At 39.0% G+C, this 18,841-nt stretch overlaps 1 protein-coding gene across 44 annotated transcripts in view; it reads right to left on the reverse strand.

The window, feature by feature from the left end:
- Nucleotides 1-18,841, reverse strand: part of PTPRD (protein tyrosine phosphatase receptor type D) — a 1,705,510-nt gene that overhangs the window by 66,654 nt on the left and 1,620,015 nt on the right. For all 44 annotated transcript variants that reach the window (XR_012159111.1, XM_073345355.1, XM_073345353.1 and 41 more), the window contains one exon: nt 12,061-12,184. Coding sequence is in view for 43 of the 44 variants with exons in the window: in XM_073345355.1 (XP_073201456.1) it covers nt 12,061-12,184 (124 nt within the window). In the remaining variant the exon portion in view is untranslated. The remainder of the gene's footprint in view (nt 1-12,060; nt 12,185-18,841) is intronic.

Genomic DNA, 18,841 nt, shown 5'->3' on the forward strand with positions numbered 1-18,841 from the left:
TATAATCTGGAAAAGATTATAAAACTATGGATTATACGTTAGGATAGCCTTAGTTTGGTCAGTAAAACAAGCCTTGGAGGCTCAAGGAAGCGATATAGATTTATTTTTTACCTGTCTAAATAGCATTTGGTTTAACTGTGTTTTCAATTTGGCTTTTAATATGTGTGTCTGTATGTGTATATACATGCATGCACACATGTAGGAGGAAAGTGCTGACTAAATAGCTCAGGACAGGAAAAGACCTCTAACTTCAGAGTTGAAGAGGGAACAAGCAGCATTCCCAGATCTAGAAACACCCAGAGTCACAGGAAGGCCTACTGACTCTATGCCTTAGAGTTGGTTGAAAAAAAATTGCCACACTTATTTTCCCACTACCAAAACAAAAAATTTCCTGAGAAAGTTTCTGCTTTCATCAAATTTTTTCAGGTTTTTTATAAAAATGAACATTTTTTAGTGTTAAAAGCTGTTTGGTATTTAATTTTTCCATGACAACCTGAATAAACATTCTAAAAAAATTGATAAAAATGGGGAAAACACTCATTTTCTTTGAAATTTTCTACAAGAAATAAGACAGTTTTCCTGACCAGCTTTACCATGCATCAAAATGCCTCAGATGGGTCAGAACTGGCATAGAAAGATCCCTCAGCTATTTATTTTACAGTGCTCACCCATAACATTAAAAGGCACAATAAAATGGGTGGAGATGTAGGGAGGAAAGAGAGATGACAAGATTTCTCCCCTAACTTCTGACTGTCCTGATGGTGTCCTCCCTAAATATAGATGCAAGATTCACTTGTGGTCTATTTCCCTGTCCCCACCAATTTCTTGCACCTCTTGGCTAGAAGCTTTTCTTTCACAGTGATGATTCTCTTCTCTTTCCTTTGTTTTCAGTAATTTTGTTTGTGGACTGCTCTTGGTTGTTTTCAGGATAATGGGTCATTTTATTGACACTTACTTCATTACAGACATTTCAAAAAGTGACTCCTTGAAGACCACATCATGTGACTCCTGGTTATTTTTCCCTAGTAAGTCTATGCTGTGTGCATGCCTGAAAAGCATCAATTCCATTTACAAAGGATGGGAATTGGGGTTCAAAAGGCTCTCTCTGACTTAATTAGACACGTTTTCATGTTTCCTTAAATGTGGAAATCTGAGTTGATGATTTAGAAAATACATCTGCTGGGCATAATGTCACATTTTCTTCCTTTATCAAGATAATAAAAAAAACATCTTCACAAGGCAGATGAGAAGATGCATGAGGCCAGCATGAGAAATATATAGCTACTGGGTATTAATAATGAAGAAACTACATCAGGCTGGTAAGAAACATTTTCTGAATAAATTAGAATTATATTATGATGTCTGGTATCACACTTTGAAGCATATGTTGTTATAAATAAAAGCATGAAAATTAAAAAAAACAACAACACTTTTTTTTGTAAAGTGATCTTCTGGGATGGTTGGCCTCTGGAGCCAACGGTACACAACTCACCCTGAAGATTATCAGCAAGAGGAAATACTGAAAACTCTACATCAAACACTGCACTAATACTCCTTGAATCCAATGCTAACTGTACTGCTAAAGAATCAAAACAAAAAAAATAATAAAAAAAATGTTCCAGAATGGCTGAAATTTTAATATTTAAAATTGTCTGAACAAGGGATGTTCCCAGACTAGATCTCCACTCAACCCTGGAAAGAAATCAAGAGAGAAGACGAGTTAACCTTATGAGTATTTGCAGAGGGGCTTTTGCAGGGCCAAGAGAAAGTGGAACATACCACAGAGCCGGCACTCTCACCTGCATCCCCTTTTACTGGTGGAAAGGAATCTGTGCTACACTTCCTCATGGAGATTAGACTGCATGGAATTTGTAAGGGGGGCTCCCTTGGACATGAATCGGCAAACCGTTTCTCTGCAGCATTTCCTTGTCCCAAAGCAGATGATATGAGCAAGTTATCTTCACTAGAATTCTTGAAGTGAATTCTGCTTCAAGTAGTACTAAATTAATGTATCTGCACTCCTGTCTGTGAAGAAGGCTGTGTGCAGTGATGTGTTTCAAGGGAGGGGAGTGCAGAGAGGCCAACACTAAGCAGGATTGGTTTTCCCTGCTCAGACTGTGAGGATTCATAGGGTTCACGCTATTCAACCCACTTATTCCTCCGCCAACCCCAATGCTCACCTCTCCCACTCTCCCTTGTTACCTCCACACATGCTACCACCACCTCCATGACTCTCACTCTCTCCTAGACACCCCTACAACCACTCTGACTTAGGTTTGGTCTACACTGGGGGATGGGGGGAGGAATCGATCTAAGGTACACAACTTCAGCTATGAGAATAGCATAGCTGAAGTTGATGTATCTTAGATTGACTTAGAATCACTTACTTCGCGTCCTTGCGGCACGGGATCGACGGCAGCCACTCCCCCGTCAACTCCGCTTCCACCTCTCGCCCTGGTGGAGTTCTGGAGTCAACGGCAGAGTGATCGGGGATCGATTTATCGCGTCTACACTAGATAGATTGATCACTACCCGCCAATCCGGCGGGGAGTGTAGACGTGGCCTTAGTCTCCCAGTCATCTTTTTTCAGACACACGCCAATTACATTCAAAATGAGCCCCAAAAAACTCATTTCACTTGGTCTCCCAGTCAACCCCCATCCCTGCATAACACTACTCCTTTGCTCAACCACCTCCCACAACACACACACCAATCCTTCAGGGCATGGGCCTTCTCATATTATTCTCTGGCAAGTGTCTAGTGCAATAACTTGTAAACTGAGCAAAAGTTAAATGCCCATTGCAGAGGGAGATACATGTACTGTAACAACATGTCATTTTATAGTCACTTCTCTGACCATAACCACACTCCGAGCTGAGAAAACTGGACAACACTGTGTCATATCTAATAGCATAAAAACAATCAAAAGCCAGCCAGTTTGATTGTACTACGAAGAAATCCTGCAAATCTTTGTTAGTTACCATAGCTTAAAGGCATCTTACCCACAAGCACAGAGGCAACTGCCATCATTACTTAGATTTGGGTGTAACAGTCTGAGATCAGTGGTTTTTGTATGCCTGCTTTCTGTAAACGCATGAGTCAGGAAAGAGACAATGGGCTAAATTCTGTATTTAGTTACGCTGCTCTGAAACTGGAGGAATGCATTAGTGTTATTACTGATTTATGCCAGTGTAACTGGGCACAGAATCGGGCCTGATCTCTGCAGCATCATCCCCATTGTAGAAGTTGTACTAGTGATGGTGTCCCAGTTCATGCCTGAGAGTTCAGTTGACGGATGAGTTTCCAGGTGGTGCAGAACAATTCTCTCACACCTCTTTTCTAATAGCCCTTCTCTCTGTGGGAAGGAGTGACCAAAGTCTGGAAATTCCCTCCTTAGCATGGGGATCTAGCATTGTGGTGGCAACATTAGATGAATGGCTGAGCACAAAAGACCTTGGCTTCTCCGGAGAATAAAGGAGCCAGATTTTACACACAGAGAGCATAAAAACCAGTGAAACAAAAATACCCAATAACACAATTGAGAAACACAGCAGATAACAGGTATAAAAACAAACTGTCTCTCTGTGGTTACTGACTTACTATTGGATTGTTTTTATGAAATAAAACGAGAGTTGAACAAGCAGCAATATTCCCTGTGTACACAGGTTAAGAGATACAAGTCCCACACAATGGGGCTGGTAATGCAGACCTTAACATTATTTCTTTGATTCCCTGAAGAAAGTTGTCATCTGAAATAGCTTTAATTAGACTTTACTTTTTATTCACAGACTGAAATCATATCATGAAATTGTTTCAACTCTTTACAAAGGCTAAGTACTGCACAGTCTTTCTATTTAAGACAAATTAAACCATAAACCTTTGTTTCTGTGAGGCTTCTCTAAAAGATGTGCTGTTAAGTATTTAAAAAAAGAGTCTGAAGTAATAGGATTAAACTCTGTCATGCTTGTAAACAATTAACTTGAGATAATGTAATGATGAATAGAAAATGCTGATGAAGCTATAATATCGGTTTAAATCAATGACTAATGTTTTGAACTATGTCAGGATGAAATGAACGAAAACAGCTATTGGATGCAAATCAAAAATGTTGTTTCTGAGAAAGTTTTCTTGTAACACGATAGATATTGGTAAGGAAACTACCAAACTCAAACGGCGCCATGATATAAATACCATGTAGTATTTAGAGCTCATTGAAAAAAGAGAAGTATTCAGCAGACACTTCTAATAATAAATATTGATAAAATGAAGACATTTCACTAGGGCGCAGGGAAATATAATATATTGCAAAGTAGTTTAAGGAACAAAGGAAAGAGGAGAAACTTAGGTGGAGGAGAAGATGGATTGTTGGCATGGGATGGTATATGGGTTGGCGGTGGGACGGGCTGATGGGACTAGAAGAGTACAGGAAAGAAATGAATGGAAAGGACAAGAGATATAGGAGTTTCCAGGGCAGAAGGCAATAGAGAGAGAGAAAACTTTGGAGAGGAGAACAGAATATGATAAGTGAAAAGGAGCAGGATGACTGAACAGACAGAATGAGGAAAAGGACCATGGAACAGAGAGAAGAGGAGACAGTGAAAAGGGAACAAAGAGCAGAAAAAGATGGAAAGATTTAAAACTAGAATTGGTATCTAGGAGACAGTGGTGAGGGGAAGGTGAAGACAGGAATAAACAACAAGGAAGGGAGAGACAGAAAATTATCTCCAGGAAAGAAAAGCCAGGGCAGACAAGCAAGGAAAGAAGGCTGAGAAAAGTGGAGGGAGGGGGCCAAGGAAAAACAAAAAAAGTTACAGTCACTTTCAAATTTTCTAAATTGATCAACAGAAAGACTCTAGGCAAGGAAGGGGTTGGAAGGGTAGAAAGAGAAAAAAGTGGAGATAAAACATTAAACAAAGTCTCACAGAGAGGCACAGATAATAACAGCACAATGCCACAACAGTGCTTTCTGATGACAGTGTCATATTGACACAATATTGCACAACAAGTATTGAAGTGCAATGTGAGGACAACACACTGATAATTGTGTGGCTCTCTGAAACTCATTTTATTCATAAAGTAGCTCTTCAGTTCTTCCAGGGTGAGTAAAGATATACAGTACAACACTATGATGTCTATCAAAGGAATTCCTGAATGGAAGTAAATATTAATATTAATACCTGGATGACATACTGTAAAGTCATAGTGTTCCTTTTACCTATGAACTAAAATACTGCTTCAGACAAAAAAAATTCAGTTCAATTTTTTTAAAGCAAAATAATTTGGTAGGAAAACAATTTTACTACCAGAATTTACATTAAACAACTAAGGACCACATCCTTCACCTCTGTGCAAAAACCAAGCCCATGGACATTTTGCAAGGGCTCTGTCAAGGTTCCTTCCCCACTCTGAACTGGTAGGGACCTGCATGAAAACCTCCTAAGCTTACTTTTACCAGCTTAGGTTAAAACTTCTCCAAGGTACAAACTATTTTACCCTTTGTCCTTGGACTTCCACTGCCACCACCAAACATTTATCTGGGTTTATTTATTAGGAAAGCGTTGTTTGGAAATGTCTTTCCCCCCAAAATCCTTCCAACACTTGCACCCCACTTCCTGGGGAAGGTTTGGTAAAAATCCTCACCAATTTGCATAGGTGACCACAGACCCAAACCCTTGGATCTCAAGGACAATGAAAAAGCATTCAGTGTCTGAAAAGAAGGATTTTAATTGAAGAAAAAAGTAAAAAAGCATCACCTCTGTAAAATCAGGATGGTAAATACCTTACAGGGTAATTAGATTCAAAACATAGAGAATCCCTCTAGGCAAAACCTTAAGTTACAAAAAGACACAGAGACAGGAATATCCATTCTATTCAGCACTGCTTAATTTCTCACCCATTTAAAGAAATCATAATCTAACGCATATCTAGCTAGATTACTTACTAAGTTCTAAGACTCCATTCCTGTTCTGTCCCCGGCAAAAGCATCACACAGACAGACACAGACTCTTTGTTTTTCTCCCTCCTCCCAGCTTTTGAAAGTATCTTGTCTCCTCATGGGTCATTTTGGTCAGGTGCCAGCGAGGTAATCCTAGCTTCTTAACCCTTTACAGGTTAAAGGATTTTTCCTCTGGCCAGGAGGGATTTCAAAGGTGTTTACCCTTCCCTTTATATTTATGACAGGCTCTCCAGAGGGACATGCAGGGATACACGTGTTGGGGAAATGAATGGAATTGTCTCCTCTTGGTCTTGGAGTATCAGTAAAGCAACTGATTTCAGAGTAGCAGCCGTGTTAGACTGTATTCGCAAAAAGAAAAGGAGTACTTGTGGCACCTTATAGACTAACCAATTTATTTGAGCATAAGCTTTCGTGAGCTACAGCTCACTTCATCGGATGCATAAAGTGGAAAATACAATGGGGAGATTTATATACACAGAGAACATGAAACAATGGGTGTTACTATACACACGGTAACGAGAGTGATCAGGTAAGGTGAGCTATTACCAGCAGGAGAGCAGGGGGAAAAAACCTTTTGTAGTGATAATCAAGGTGGGCCATTTCCAGCCGTTGACAAGAACGTCTGAGGAACAGTGTGTGGGGGGGAATAAACATGGGGAAATAGTTTTCCTTTGTATAATGACTGATCCACTCCCAGTCTCTATTCAAGCCTAAGTTAATTGTATCCAGTTTGCAAATTAATTCCAATTCAGCAGTCTCTCGTTGGAGTCTGTTTTTGAAGTCTTTTTGTTGGAATATAATATTTAGGTCTGTAATCGAGTGACCAGAGAGATTGAAGTGTTCTCCACCTGGTTTATGAATGTTATAATTCTTGACATCTGATTTGTGTCCATTTATTCTTTTACGTAGAGACTGTCCAGTTTGACCAATGTCCATGGCAGAGGGGCATTGCTGGCACATGATGGCATATATCACATATATGGCAGATGTGCAGGTGAACGAGCCTCTGATAGTATGGCTGATGTTATTAGGCTCTGTGATGGTGTCCCCTGAATAGATATGTGGGCACAGTTGGCAACGGGCTTTGTTGCAAGGATAGGTTCATCGGTTAGTGGTTCTGTTGTGTGGTGTGTGGCTGCTGGTGAGTATTTGCTTCAGGTTGGAGGGATGTCTGTAAGCAAGGACTGGCCTGTCTCCCAAGGTCTGTGAGAGTGATGGGTCGTCCTTCAGGATTGGTTGTAGATCCTTGATGATGCTCATCTTAAGTGATCAGTCTCCTTACAGTGTGTATGATAACAGAGTATAGAGTTCTCTGTGTATATAAATCTCCCCACTGTATTTTCCACTGAATACATCCGATGAAGTGAGCTGTAGCTCACGAAAGCTTATGCTCAAATAAATGTGTTAGTCTCTAAGGTGCCACAAGTACTCCTTTTCTTTTTAGTAAAGCAACTGTGTCCTAGCACGGCCTCCCAGCTCCGGTAGCATCTGCAACTCCAACATATTTCTTCACTGAGCGGTTTTGGGTGGTAAGCAGATCCACAGTCCAGGCTGTTTACACCCTCAAAATTCCCCTCAGCTTTGCTGTTGAGACAGCCACTCATATCTAGAGACAGCCATTCAGCCTGCCCTCTACACCCTATTATGCAGTGGTTCTTCTGTGTCTCAGGCACATTGCCTGCGGATGGGAAGGGACAGGAAATCACCCTGAACATTTGGTTTTGTTTTATGAACAGAACATAATACAACTGCAGTGTGACAGAGAGCATGAGTAACCAGACTGCAGTACACTGCTGTTGCCCTTAACTATTCAGTAAGTATTTAACAATATACATTTGTCAGAATACCTTCTACAGCTAAAGATCATGAGCTAAACAGTGAATGCCAATTTAGTGGTAACTGGTGACCCAATATAAAATAAGCGTATTAGCAGTTTCTTGCCTTTTTCTTTATATGCACAGATTTACTCCAATGCATAATCTCATTTTAAAGGTGCTAACCTGCCCAAAAGACAAATAATCAAGCAGTTGTGATATGACAGATATTATTTACACCTGAATTTTTTCAATTGCTAATATTATGCAAATCCAAACAGAGATTGCAGATTTTTAGTCTTAGATGCCTCCAAACAAGAACTGAAAGCCCTTTTCGTACATGCATTTTAAAAAATATTTTATTTCCCACTATTTTTAAACCCTCTTTTGACATTTAAAATGAATTTTCTATTTGTGCTAATTTTATCTGTTTATGTTTAACAAATATGGGGAAAATTTCTGCTCTCAGATCTATACCAATCCATATGTCAGATCTCAACTCTGATATTCTGCTCTCTTCTAGTACTACAGAGCTTCACCTTCTTCTCTCCTTTCATGTGTTCCTTCTGGACACATCCAAAAACAGCACAATATCATAGATGAGATTCAACTTGCACACTGGAGAAGAATTCTGTCAAATGATATTTTTCTTCAGACAGAAATTGAAATGAACATAACCAACTTGGGTTTACCTCCTAACGTGGCATTTAATGAAAAGAAATTAAAATGTCACAAATTCAAAACCATTATCTGTTTATACAATATACAGTGTTGACCGTGGAACTCATTGCCACAGAAAGTTGTTGAGTCCAAGAACTTAGAAAGATTAAAAAAAGGGACTGGATGTTTAAACGTATAACAAGAATACAACAGCTAATGCTAATACAACTTCTGGAAGAGAACTTTAACCCCATGATTCAGGGCTTAAGTCAATTTTTAACTTTTAGAGATGATGAAAGCAGATGATCCCACATCTGTCTACAACTGGGTTCTTAAATCTTCTGCTGAAGCATCTACTACTGGCCACTGTCAGAGACAGGATACTGAACTAGATGGATCTTGGATCCACCTCAGTCTGGCAATTTCTGTGTTCCTTGTTTGTACAACAGCATCAATAACAAAGGTATCACAGTTGTGCGAATAGTGTTTGTTAAGGCACTGGACTAGGACTCGGGAGATCTGAGTTTGATCCCTGGCTCTCCCTTTGTGATCTTGGGCACATAACTCAGTCTCTCTATACTTCATTTCTTCACCGGAACGATGAACTTTGAGGTCCCCAAACATTTAAGTGATGGGGGTCACCATACCTAGATAGATTGTTAAGTACTACAGTTGCAAAAAACAAAACACATGTCTGACTGAGACATTCTATGCACCTGATGTTATTATTGGGGATGTGGTGCTTTTTTTGTAGCTGGATAGATTTCTCAATAGAGAATTTTAGAAATAACACAGGGTTGGATCCAAAACCCATTGACATTAATGGGAGTCTTTCAATTGACCTCAGTGAGCTTTGGATGAGGCTCATAGGTATCTAAAATAATGAACAATGATTCTCATGAGGTTAAAACAAATGCAACATAGTCCAGCTGCTAGGCCTGACCTATGTGGATAGTGTCACTCTGAAACATATTCCTGTAACAATATTAAAAGCATTCATTTCCATGGCAGCTTGAAAACAAACGCAGCTGTCAAATGAAATACTGGGTAGCTTATGTATTTTCCTACAGGGAATGTTTATTTTTATTTATAGACTGACAAAACAGTGTAATGAAGTATTGACGCTTGAAAAAGAAACACTTATTACACAACGTTAAGCCAGTATATTAAATTTAGCACGTTAGATACATAAAATAACTCAGACATATATCCATAGAAAATCTCTTCAGAAACGAGGAGTTAAATAGTAAACTTATTGCTTATTTTAAGTCACATCATTTTAACACAAGCAAACATTTCACACTTGATTTATGTTGCTTTGGTTGTCATATATTGAGGCCTGAAAAGTTTATAAAGGTAGGTAAATCACCCGGTGGAGTCAAAAAACTATTTGTGTGTGTGTGTAAGTCTATCACTGATATTTCATATGGCTATAATTATGTTTTATGGACTTAGGATCAACAGCATTTTTAAAGAGTTAGTCACTTTAACTTCCTCAGGTTATTTATGCCATTAAAAAGGGAAATCAAACATTACAGTTAGTGTTTATGTTTTTCTCAAACTCGTTAAGTATTTCTTTACCAGGTAGACTCCTTTTCTGCAAATACTACGCTTGAAAAAGAATTATTTAGAACTTTTCTTTGATTCTCGTAATTTTTATTTTAAAAAGTTAGTCTACTGGGTAATTCGATTAACCTTGTTTGAGTATTATTTCTGGGTTTTTTTTTTTCCTTTTTCCCATTCTGATCACATCTCCGAAACATGTTCATTTCCAGGGTCACTTGTTAAGGGGAATCTGGCAGGCCTTTTCAAACCCAGCCATCTCTTAATTCACTCACGAGTCAACAAATGGATTTATTTGAAATTAAATGTTCTTCTCTTTTGTCAGTTACTCAACTCTCTTCCCAGCCTGCACCCAGTGAAAAATCATCTTCCTTGCTTTAGAACTAGTTACTTGTGACTTTACCATTTTCTCCAAAGTACATTTAAACAATTCAGAAGAGCATCACTGCACAGTGGTTTGGTTTGTTTTTTTTGTTTTTTTTTACTATTTACCTATCCTCATTTGTGGAGTTGTGGTTGTTTTGTGTGCTGAACTACAACAAAGCAACAACATGAGAATCTAACCAACAGCAGAGACAACTCTAATTTTTAGTAAACTCTTTGGTGTTCAGCTAGATATTTCTATAAAGTAATGTGAGGAAATTTAACTGACACCACCAAAAAATTTAGTCAATACCAGTTAAATGAGCTCCATAGGTGGAACAAATGTAAGATGATTATTATATGCAAATTTTTCAAGGCAATCATTTAAATTTTCTAATATACTTGAGAAACTGTCTCTGTGTTATCAAAGCGTACAATATGCAGCTGCAATAAATTAGGCAAAGAGGTAAAGCTCAACCAGTGGAATTGTGTTTTCCTTCGCTGAGCATTTACTTGGCTGTGCATAGCATACTAGAGAATTGATTACACCTATAAATACCATCACTGCTATATTTCATGTCTGCAGGTTGGGAGTAGCCAAAGATAAGGTGTTCACAATGCAGATTAAAACACTGCACAATTTAACATATAGAACGTTAAAAATGAAGTAACTATGTCTTTGCATACAGGATACAAGGACTGAAAGTCCTCTTTAATTTTAAAGCCAATTCAATATACAAGATCTATCAAAGCTTACTAAAGGCAATTTTTATTTTCATTTAAATTGTCCCACTTAAATATGTAATCAATTATATTACTGACATCACTAATACATGGTGGCCAGCTGTGTAGAATAAACTGAAAATCTGCCTTAATTCCAAGAAACAGCTTGGATAGGTAGTGAGAAGTAGCCAGTGAAAAAAATCCTCTGATGGATAATCAGTGACTCCTGTTGTTTTAGCACTTGGGAAACTAGACAAACCCTATAGAGCCACTCATCGTGGATAGCCTAATTCACTCACAACAGGGAAGCACACTACATGATCAGATCTTTGCAAAACAGTTGGTCAAAAACAGCTACAACTAAAACCTTGTCATTTATACTACCATGCCCATCTACAAGCAATGACATTTTGAGTTTCCAGTAACTCAACTCATTTTGAGTTTCCAGTAACAGAAATTCAGTTATTGTCTGTCAATGACTTCCAAGAAAAAATTGTTTAGTTTACAAGTAAAAAGTTGGATTTTCTAACTGACAGTTCTGCATACTCACTCTGGGACGAGAAAGCCAAGCTCTGTTCTTTCTGGCTCATGTGTTATCAGCATCAGTAAAGATTTGGCAAATGAAAACGAGTTATCCATTATGCTGATAATGTGAGAGCCAGACAAGAAACCATCTCACACTCCCTAATAGTTGTGCTGTTAGGAGTAAAAAAGTAGCAACAATTTTTGTCAAAAAAGTAAGTAGATAAGACTTGGCATACACACAAGGAGCAGATGTGTTGAGTAAGAAGTCTCCCTCTTGCTATATATGACCTTGTCTAGCTTTTAACGCTTCATGTTATTGAATTACTGCAAATGAACACTGAAAAAGGATGATTATTACATGAATTTAAAGCTATTAATTTAATTGACAAGAAGTGGTAAAACTGTTACATTAGCATTTAATATTTAATTAGTTTAATTTGTTAAAGAGCTCCTTACCTTCTATTGCTGAAAGTAGAACACGAGAATGGTCATATGCAATTACATTTGCATATCTATTCTTTGGTTTGTTTACTTCCAGATTAGAATGCTCCCATGTAAACTGCTGGCCAGGGTCAATTGACTTTAAAAAAAATGAAAAAATATTAGCTTAAAAGCACAAGATAACATGAATAGTAAAGACTGCAAACAGTACGCTCCCAGTTTTACTTTTGCTTTATAAAAAGTCCACACAACCAGAGATTATTCATATAGCACTGCATGACACAAAGCATTTAGCCACAGCCTAAAAAGTACTGCACTCGATCATACTGACACCTATTGACAGTTACATTTAGGCATCTTCCTTATATAGCCTCTCATTTGTTCTTATACGAAAGAGAAAAACAGGAGAAACTCTCTTTCTACATGGAAGGAGGGACAGAGAGTATGAAATAATATGGACACACAAAAATGGAAATCTAGTACTCATCTAGGGATAGCTAATCATGCTTTCTGAGATTTTAGCCATGTTTTGAATTGTAAACTATAGAAATACCTTTTATTCATTAGTTTTCAAGTCACATACAGATTAAAAAAAGATTCTGATAGGTTTCAGATCCACCTGTGTTTTGCAAACATTTTTGCACATATACTAGATTATGCTATAGAAAGAAATGGATTTAAAAATTATTACTTGTATCATGGTAGCACCCGAGGCACCAGCTGAGACTGGGGACCCCTTTGTGTTAGGTCCTGTATAATACACATATTGGGGGCCGTAGGGGAATATGGTAGTAAACCAGATTCTTATTCTCAAAATATCTTATAAGCTTATAGATAGTTATACACAGGGCCATCCCTAGCTATTCTGAGGCCATGCGGGGGTGTGTGTGGGACCCCAGGCCTCTGCACGGCGGGGTCGGGACTAGCTTGGGGGGGCAAGGGGGAACCACCCCCCAGAACTCACCAGTGCGTGGCTGAGGCTGGGTCGCTGCACTTCCCGCCGCCATTGAGTGCAGGCCCAGCTCTGCTGCAGTCCTATGGGGAGTGGTGGGTGGGGCTGGGGTGGAGCAGGAGCGGGGGCTTTGGGGAAGGGGTGGAGTGGGGGTGGGACAGGGTTGAAGCAGGGGCAGGGCTGTGGGGCAGGGGCTGGAGCAGCATGCAGCTGCTTAGGGCACCAGGAGATTTGGTGCCCCAAATTTCCTGGTGCCCTACACAGCTGCGTACTTTGCATATGGGTAGGGACAGCCCTGGTTATACAACCTGCCTGAAGATAAGAAAAATGTCGAACTGATTCTCATTGTCAGACTATTTTAACTAGAACAATTGTGGAAAGATAAATTGGGAACACTGGAGTAAGTCGATAAATCTCCCTTTCTTATATAGGTATCATTCATATATCTACATTCTAGATATTTGGCATCTCTCACTGTAGTTAATAAGATAAATACTGTTCCCCTCTGTATATTCTATTGTCAAAAAGGTGAAGTTCAGCAAGACTGTAAAATACAAAGCTGCATGGAAACTGTTGTAAAAGCTTCTTAGCTGCCCTGAAGAGGTACTGAACAAGTTACAATTGTCACCAGTCTAGGACAGATCCTTGAATTCACTTTGTTGTAAAACCCAGCCTGTTTACTGACACTAACTTCTACACCAGTAATTAAGATCAAGGATTTTAAAGGTATATAAGATAGATAACTACTGGGAATTGGGAGTTAGGTGCCTCAGTGCTTCTGAAAATCCCGCTAGGAACTATCTGCATCTTTAGGTGCCTAAATATCTTTAAAAAATCTGGCCCTTCTACAGTTCCAAGATGAATAATGCTGGAATTAGGGTTGAATAAGAATCAAGAGATCAATGAAACAATTAAGGCCATTATCATTTATTTTCCTGGATGATACGTAGAAAGAAAATTTGATCTAGTTACAACGAAAGAGCCAAGAAATACTGCAGTATGTCAAAGAAATTTAGGGGTTAAATTACAATTGCTGCATGTGAAGACTTAACACTGCATTAGGATTTAAGACTTAAAACCAATTAACTCTGAGCTAAGTAATCATTACAGACGTCATTGAGAAGGAGCCAAATGCATGAAGATTTCTAGTTACACAAGTTTAACAGTTCATGGTGTAAGATATTCTAAGGAGCTACTGATCTGGCAGATATTCAGCACCTTCTTCAGAAATTATTATTCCTCTTTAACCCTTATTTAATTGTTTCCCTTAGGCGATGGTTCAACTAGAGATGTGTCAAACTGCCCAAACTAAATTAGAGTAATTAGACTGAATCTACCAGTTCAAGGATACTGTTAATCCTTTCTCATCTAATGTTTTTTTTCATCTGGCGACTTCATTTATAACATGACACGCCATCTACAGTGTCATGGGGGGGGGGGGAGAATTCTCTTGATTCCTCTTCACAAACTGTAGCCTGCTGCATCCTGTCACGTTGGGTTACAACGCAACATAAGGGAAACTGAGGTTAAAAGATGAGGCTGACTCCATGCTTGATATATCCCAAACTTATACCAGTTTCTTATAGATCAAGTGTCAATTAAAGAGAAGCAGTGCTTTGTCCTATCTGAATTGCCTTTGACTTTGTACTTTCCCATCAGTATCTATAATTCAGTTAGATTAAATTCTTGGCTCTAAGAAGTGTATCTAGCATAAACGAGTTTGTCAGAGTGAAAACAGAAATTTTAGGAAATAAATGTGACTGGGGAGAGTAAAATAAAATGAAACAACAACAATATAATTTAAAAAATGTCAGTGTTAATCCAAACCTGTATAATTTATTACATCTCCAATCTGGATAAATAAAAGGTCAGGAAATCCCAGTGTCATTGACTAGCAAATAATAGATTACTTATTACTGCTTACCTGAATGGACTTGGCACAGAAAAAACAACTGGTATAAAGGAATCCCTTGTTCACTGGAGTTCCAATTTTTCAAGGGAAATTCAGCCCTCTCAACTATCAACACCCACTTCTCTTTCTGGAGGCAATGAAACGGATGCTATGAAAAGCATTCTGTGTTCCCTCTGTGACAGTACCCAGTGCAGTTGTTATATAGTATAGAGCAACTGATATGGTTAATAATTATAGCGGTATCTCGGCACTACTATGCTCTTACGTTCTGGGGGCAACTCTCCCCTGAATGATTCGTGAACTAACTCCATTCCCCACAGGGAATAACCTTAAAAGGGCAGCTACTGGCAGTAAAAAGAAGGTAGTCCACCCATCAGTGGTATGAAATATTCCAACAAACAGGGGACCCTCTTCATTCCATCAACCATGTTGGCAAGATAGCCAGTGAATTACAAACCAAACAAATAAACTGGGCCCTTCAAATATATTCCCCAGCCATGATCATAAAGGGAAACATCTATAGTTTTCTGACTATTGAATGGAAAGGGCAAAAACGTTTAGTGACCTACATGCTATGGTCCATGAGAAGAAGAAAGGTCTGTTTTAGGAGCTTTCAGACTGCTTGTTGGAGCTGTAACTTGATGGTATGGAAAATAGTGTGGGTTGTTTACTAGGCTCACTGCTTTGCTGCTTGTCTTGAAGCTTAAGACCTCTCTATGTCTTTGCCTTGAGATACTGTAGATGCACTCCGTCCAGTGGAGGCTTTTTTGACCTCAAGATCAACCTAGAGGGGACTAGCTCTCCATCATTAGTGCCCATGAGACTTCTGAAATTACTCACCACATGGGTTTGACAGGGGACAGAGTTTGATTTTGCTCTACTGGAGCACAGCTGCTATGAGAAATATAACAGCCTATATTTTGAAGGGAGATTTAGTAAGACAGGAAAAAGGCCGATACAAAGTTCAATCTCAGAAACAACAAGATTTTGGTTATTTTGTTCAGAGAATTGTGGCAATGGAAAGAGCTTTTAAAAGAACATATTTTACAAGCACACTAACTTCTTTTAAAGTAGCCTACTAACCACATATGTTTTCACAGAACCCAGTGGTATATTAGCTAACTAAATTCTGAATATGTACAAATGTTTTCCTGTTTTGAAATGTTTTTATTTCAGTTGGGGAGCAGCCAATGCCGCCAACTTTGCTTGAGAGGCTCTGCAGATCACACCGAAATAATGACAAGACCCAATGAACTTCCTCAGTTTAGACGTATATTTTACATTTGATGATAAACAAATGGGCAAATATAAATAATGGCTAGATTGTGGTTTTATTGCCTGACCTGTGTAAGGGGTGGCACATAGCTAGGAACTATGATTCCATCCATGCTTCCACTGTATTCCATGGCAGAAGTTATACAATACTGGCAGTAGCTTACTACCCACCTCCCACCACCTGCTCAGCTGTACTGGCTGGTGCACTGGGAGACAGAATCTAGATTCCATGCCCATCTGAATGGGAGAGAAATACCTAGTGGGCGTACTGAACCTGCTTATCCCTATCTGACTGGACCCCAGATCCTGTAAGGCTATGCGGGAGTGTTGGGTTGGGTTGCCTTACTCTCCCTTTTTCACCTATGTGGCCACACTCAGTGGTCTATGATTTGGCTCTTAAAAATCTTGCCAAGCCAAGTTGTAAGTTAAGATCCTGATATCCAGATGAACTGGACAGCACTCATGTCAGGGCGTGTGTTCAAAGATGATTTAAAGTTACCCTCTCTATTGACTGGATCGCAATGTTAACTCTGTGCATGGTTGGTCTCCCACTGGCAGAGTGCTCTTAGTTGTGCAAATGACCACGTGAAGCTCAAGCTGCAGTAGGAGATCTGACCAGAGCAGAGTGTCTCAGCTACACTCCCCTTCTTCTGGACAGTTTTTCTTGCTATGCTGACAGCAGGGATGTGGAATGAGATCAGAAAGCTGATACCAACTCTACATCACCAGAGAATCACCTTTGTACTAAGGATGAGCTTCCCTGCGCTGGTTACAACAGCCTTAGGCCTAGTTTATGCTGGTAATGCAGTGCAAACTGGTCTTCTACAATGGAGAATCTGGTCCCTAGTTTGTTTGTTTGTTTTTTACAGAAAATATTTTTATTTAAGGGATACTTGTTAAATAAATCAACCTGGTCTGTCTGGGTTTATTCCTTGGATTATTATTTTTGTTTGGTGAGTCTAAAGAATGCCTGAACTTCATGTTTAGCAATCAAATGGAAGATGTAGTTGAAACACTAAACAGAAACAATCTTTAAAAACATACAATTACTGTATAGTATTGTCTTGACAAAAGGAAAGAAGTTTGGAGCCACAATACTTTTCTTAAGTTGACACAAGGAATCTTAACAGATTGGACATAACAGTCAGTCCTGGGACCTGAATCTCCCTTTCTCTGTACCTCGTGTAGTGATTTACACCAACGCAAAGTGAGAGTAATACTCTTCTAGTCTGATTTTGCAGCCTTTTGCTGTCTCTTTGCATTGGTCTGGATGACTACATAAGGTGCAGGGCAAAGGATGATCGGGCCCCTGTACATCAGACCCACAAGAGATTTTCTATCCTGCAGAGTGAATTCTATGAATATTATTAAGTTTCTGTAAAATACCAACACTCCCTTCCTGCAGGTCACGTAGCATTTTAAGACTCCAAGACTGTACCCTTTGTACAAAATCATATACAAGGATGTGGTGAGTTAGGAACGGAGGTCAGTCTTCACTCATTTCCACTGGCCATTGTCAATTTGCTGGTAACATTATTATAATACTAGCATACAAGGGTAAGTATAAGTGAGGTAAGTAACAAAGACATGAGGCAAGACCACACCACAAAAAGTTCATCCAAACTTCTCCTCAGACTAGTTTAGTTCCAGGGCTTCTCCTTCCCTCTTGCTTTCTCAAGCCCCAATTTAGGATAGTGCAAAAGGACCTGCCAAATTTAAAGGAATACTTGAATCCCATTGCTCATGCTTACACCTAAGCACGTGCTTAAGTGCTTTCCTGAACAGGGTTCTTTTAATGAATCAGGGTTTACTTTCAGAGACTGACTCATTCTTTTCTCTTCCTGAGTCAGTTCTAATATGATCCACTGTGTTTGGCTACAAGGGAGAGTTAGTAGAATAGCTCAGAATCTTCATGTAGGAACCTTAAACGAGCAACTTATCATATCTAGATATTAGCAGTTACAGTTTCAAATGGAAGGGTTTTTTTGAATGACTTGTAACTAAAATTTGACCAATTTTCTTCTAATGTTGTGGATGGAATCTTCTTTGACTTCAGAGTAAATCCTGCAATTTTCAGGCCCAAACTATTTTCATAGCCAAAGTATTAAGAGGCCAAAAGCAGAGTTCACAATAGACTCTGGCAGGTCCAACTGTGGAACTAAGCTTGGATGCACAATAACTTTAGACAGTCAGACCAACCGACAGATGAATGACAACATAGCATCCAACTGAATGTCAGTGAGTCTCTAAGGCATATTCTTCTAGAATATTACAAGATTACTTTCTGTCATTTGGAGAGGGTGTTAGGTAGATGGGTAAATCATCTGTGTTTTTACCTCAGAGTAAAAAGATACATTATTCAGTAGGTGGAGAAAGTGTAATATATTCCTCAGCATGAAATGATCCAGAACTTTTCTGGGACTTCCAGGACAAAACCCAAGAGAACACATGGGATTTATTAGCTGAGTGTCCTTCAACCCTTTGCTTTCAGACTACAATATAGAATAATTGTGGGCTATTTTTTTCTGTTTTGAATTGACCAATACAGTGATTTGTCTTTTCTACTGACACACTTTTGTGTGAAGAGAAAAGGAGTACTTGTGGCACCTTAGAGACTAACCAATTTATTTGAGCATAAGCTTTTGTGAGCTACAGCT

The sequence above is a fragment of the Lepidochelys kempii genome, chromosome 5 (assembly GCF_965140265.1).
Source record: "Lepidochelys kempii isolate rLepKem1 chromosome 5, rLepKem1.hap2, whole genome shotgun sequence".
In the NCBI taxonomy this organism is placed as follows: Eukaryota; Metazoa; Chordata; order Testudines; family Cheloniidae; genus Lepidochelys; species Lepidochelys kempii.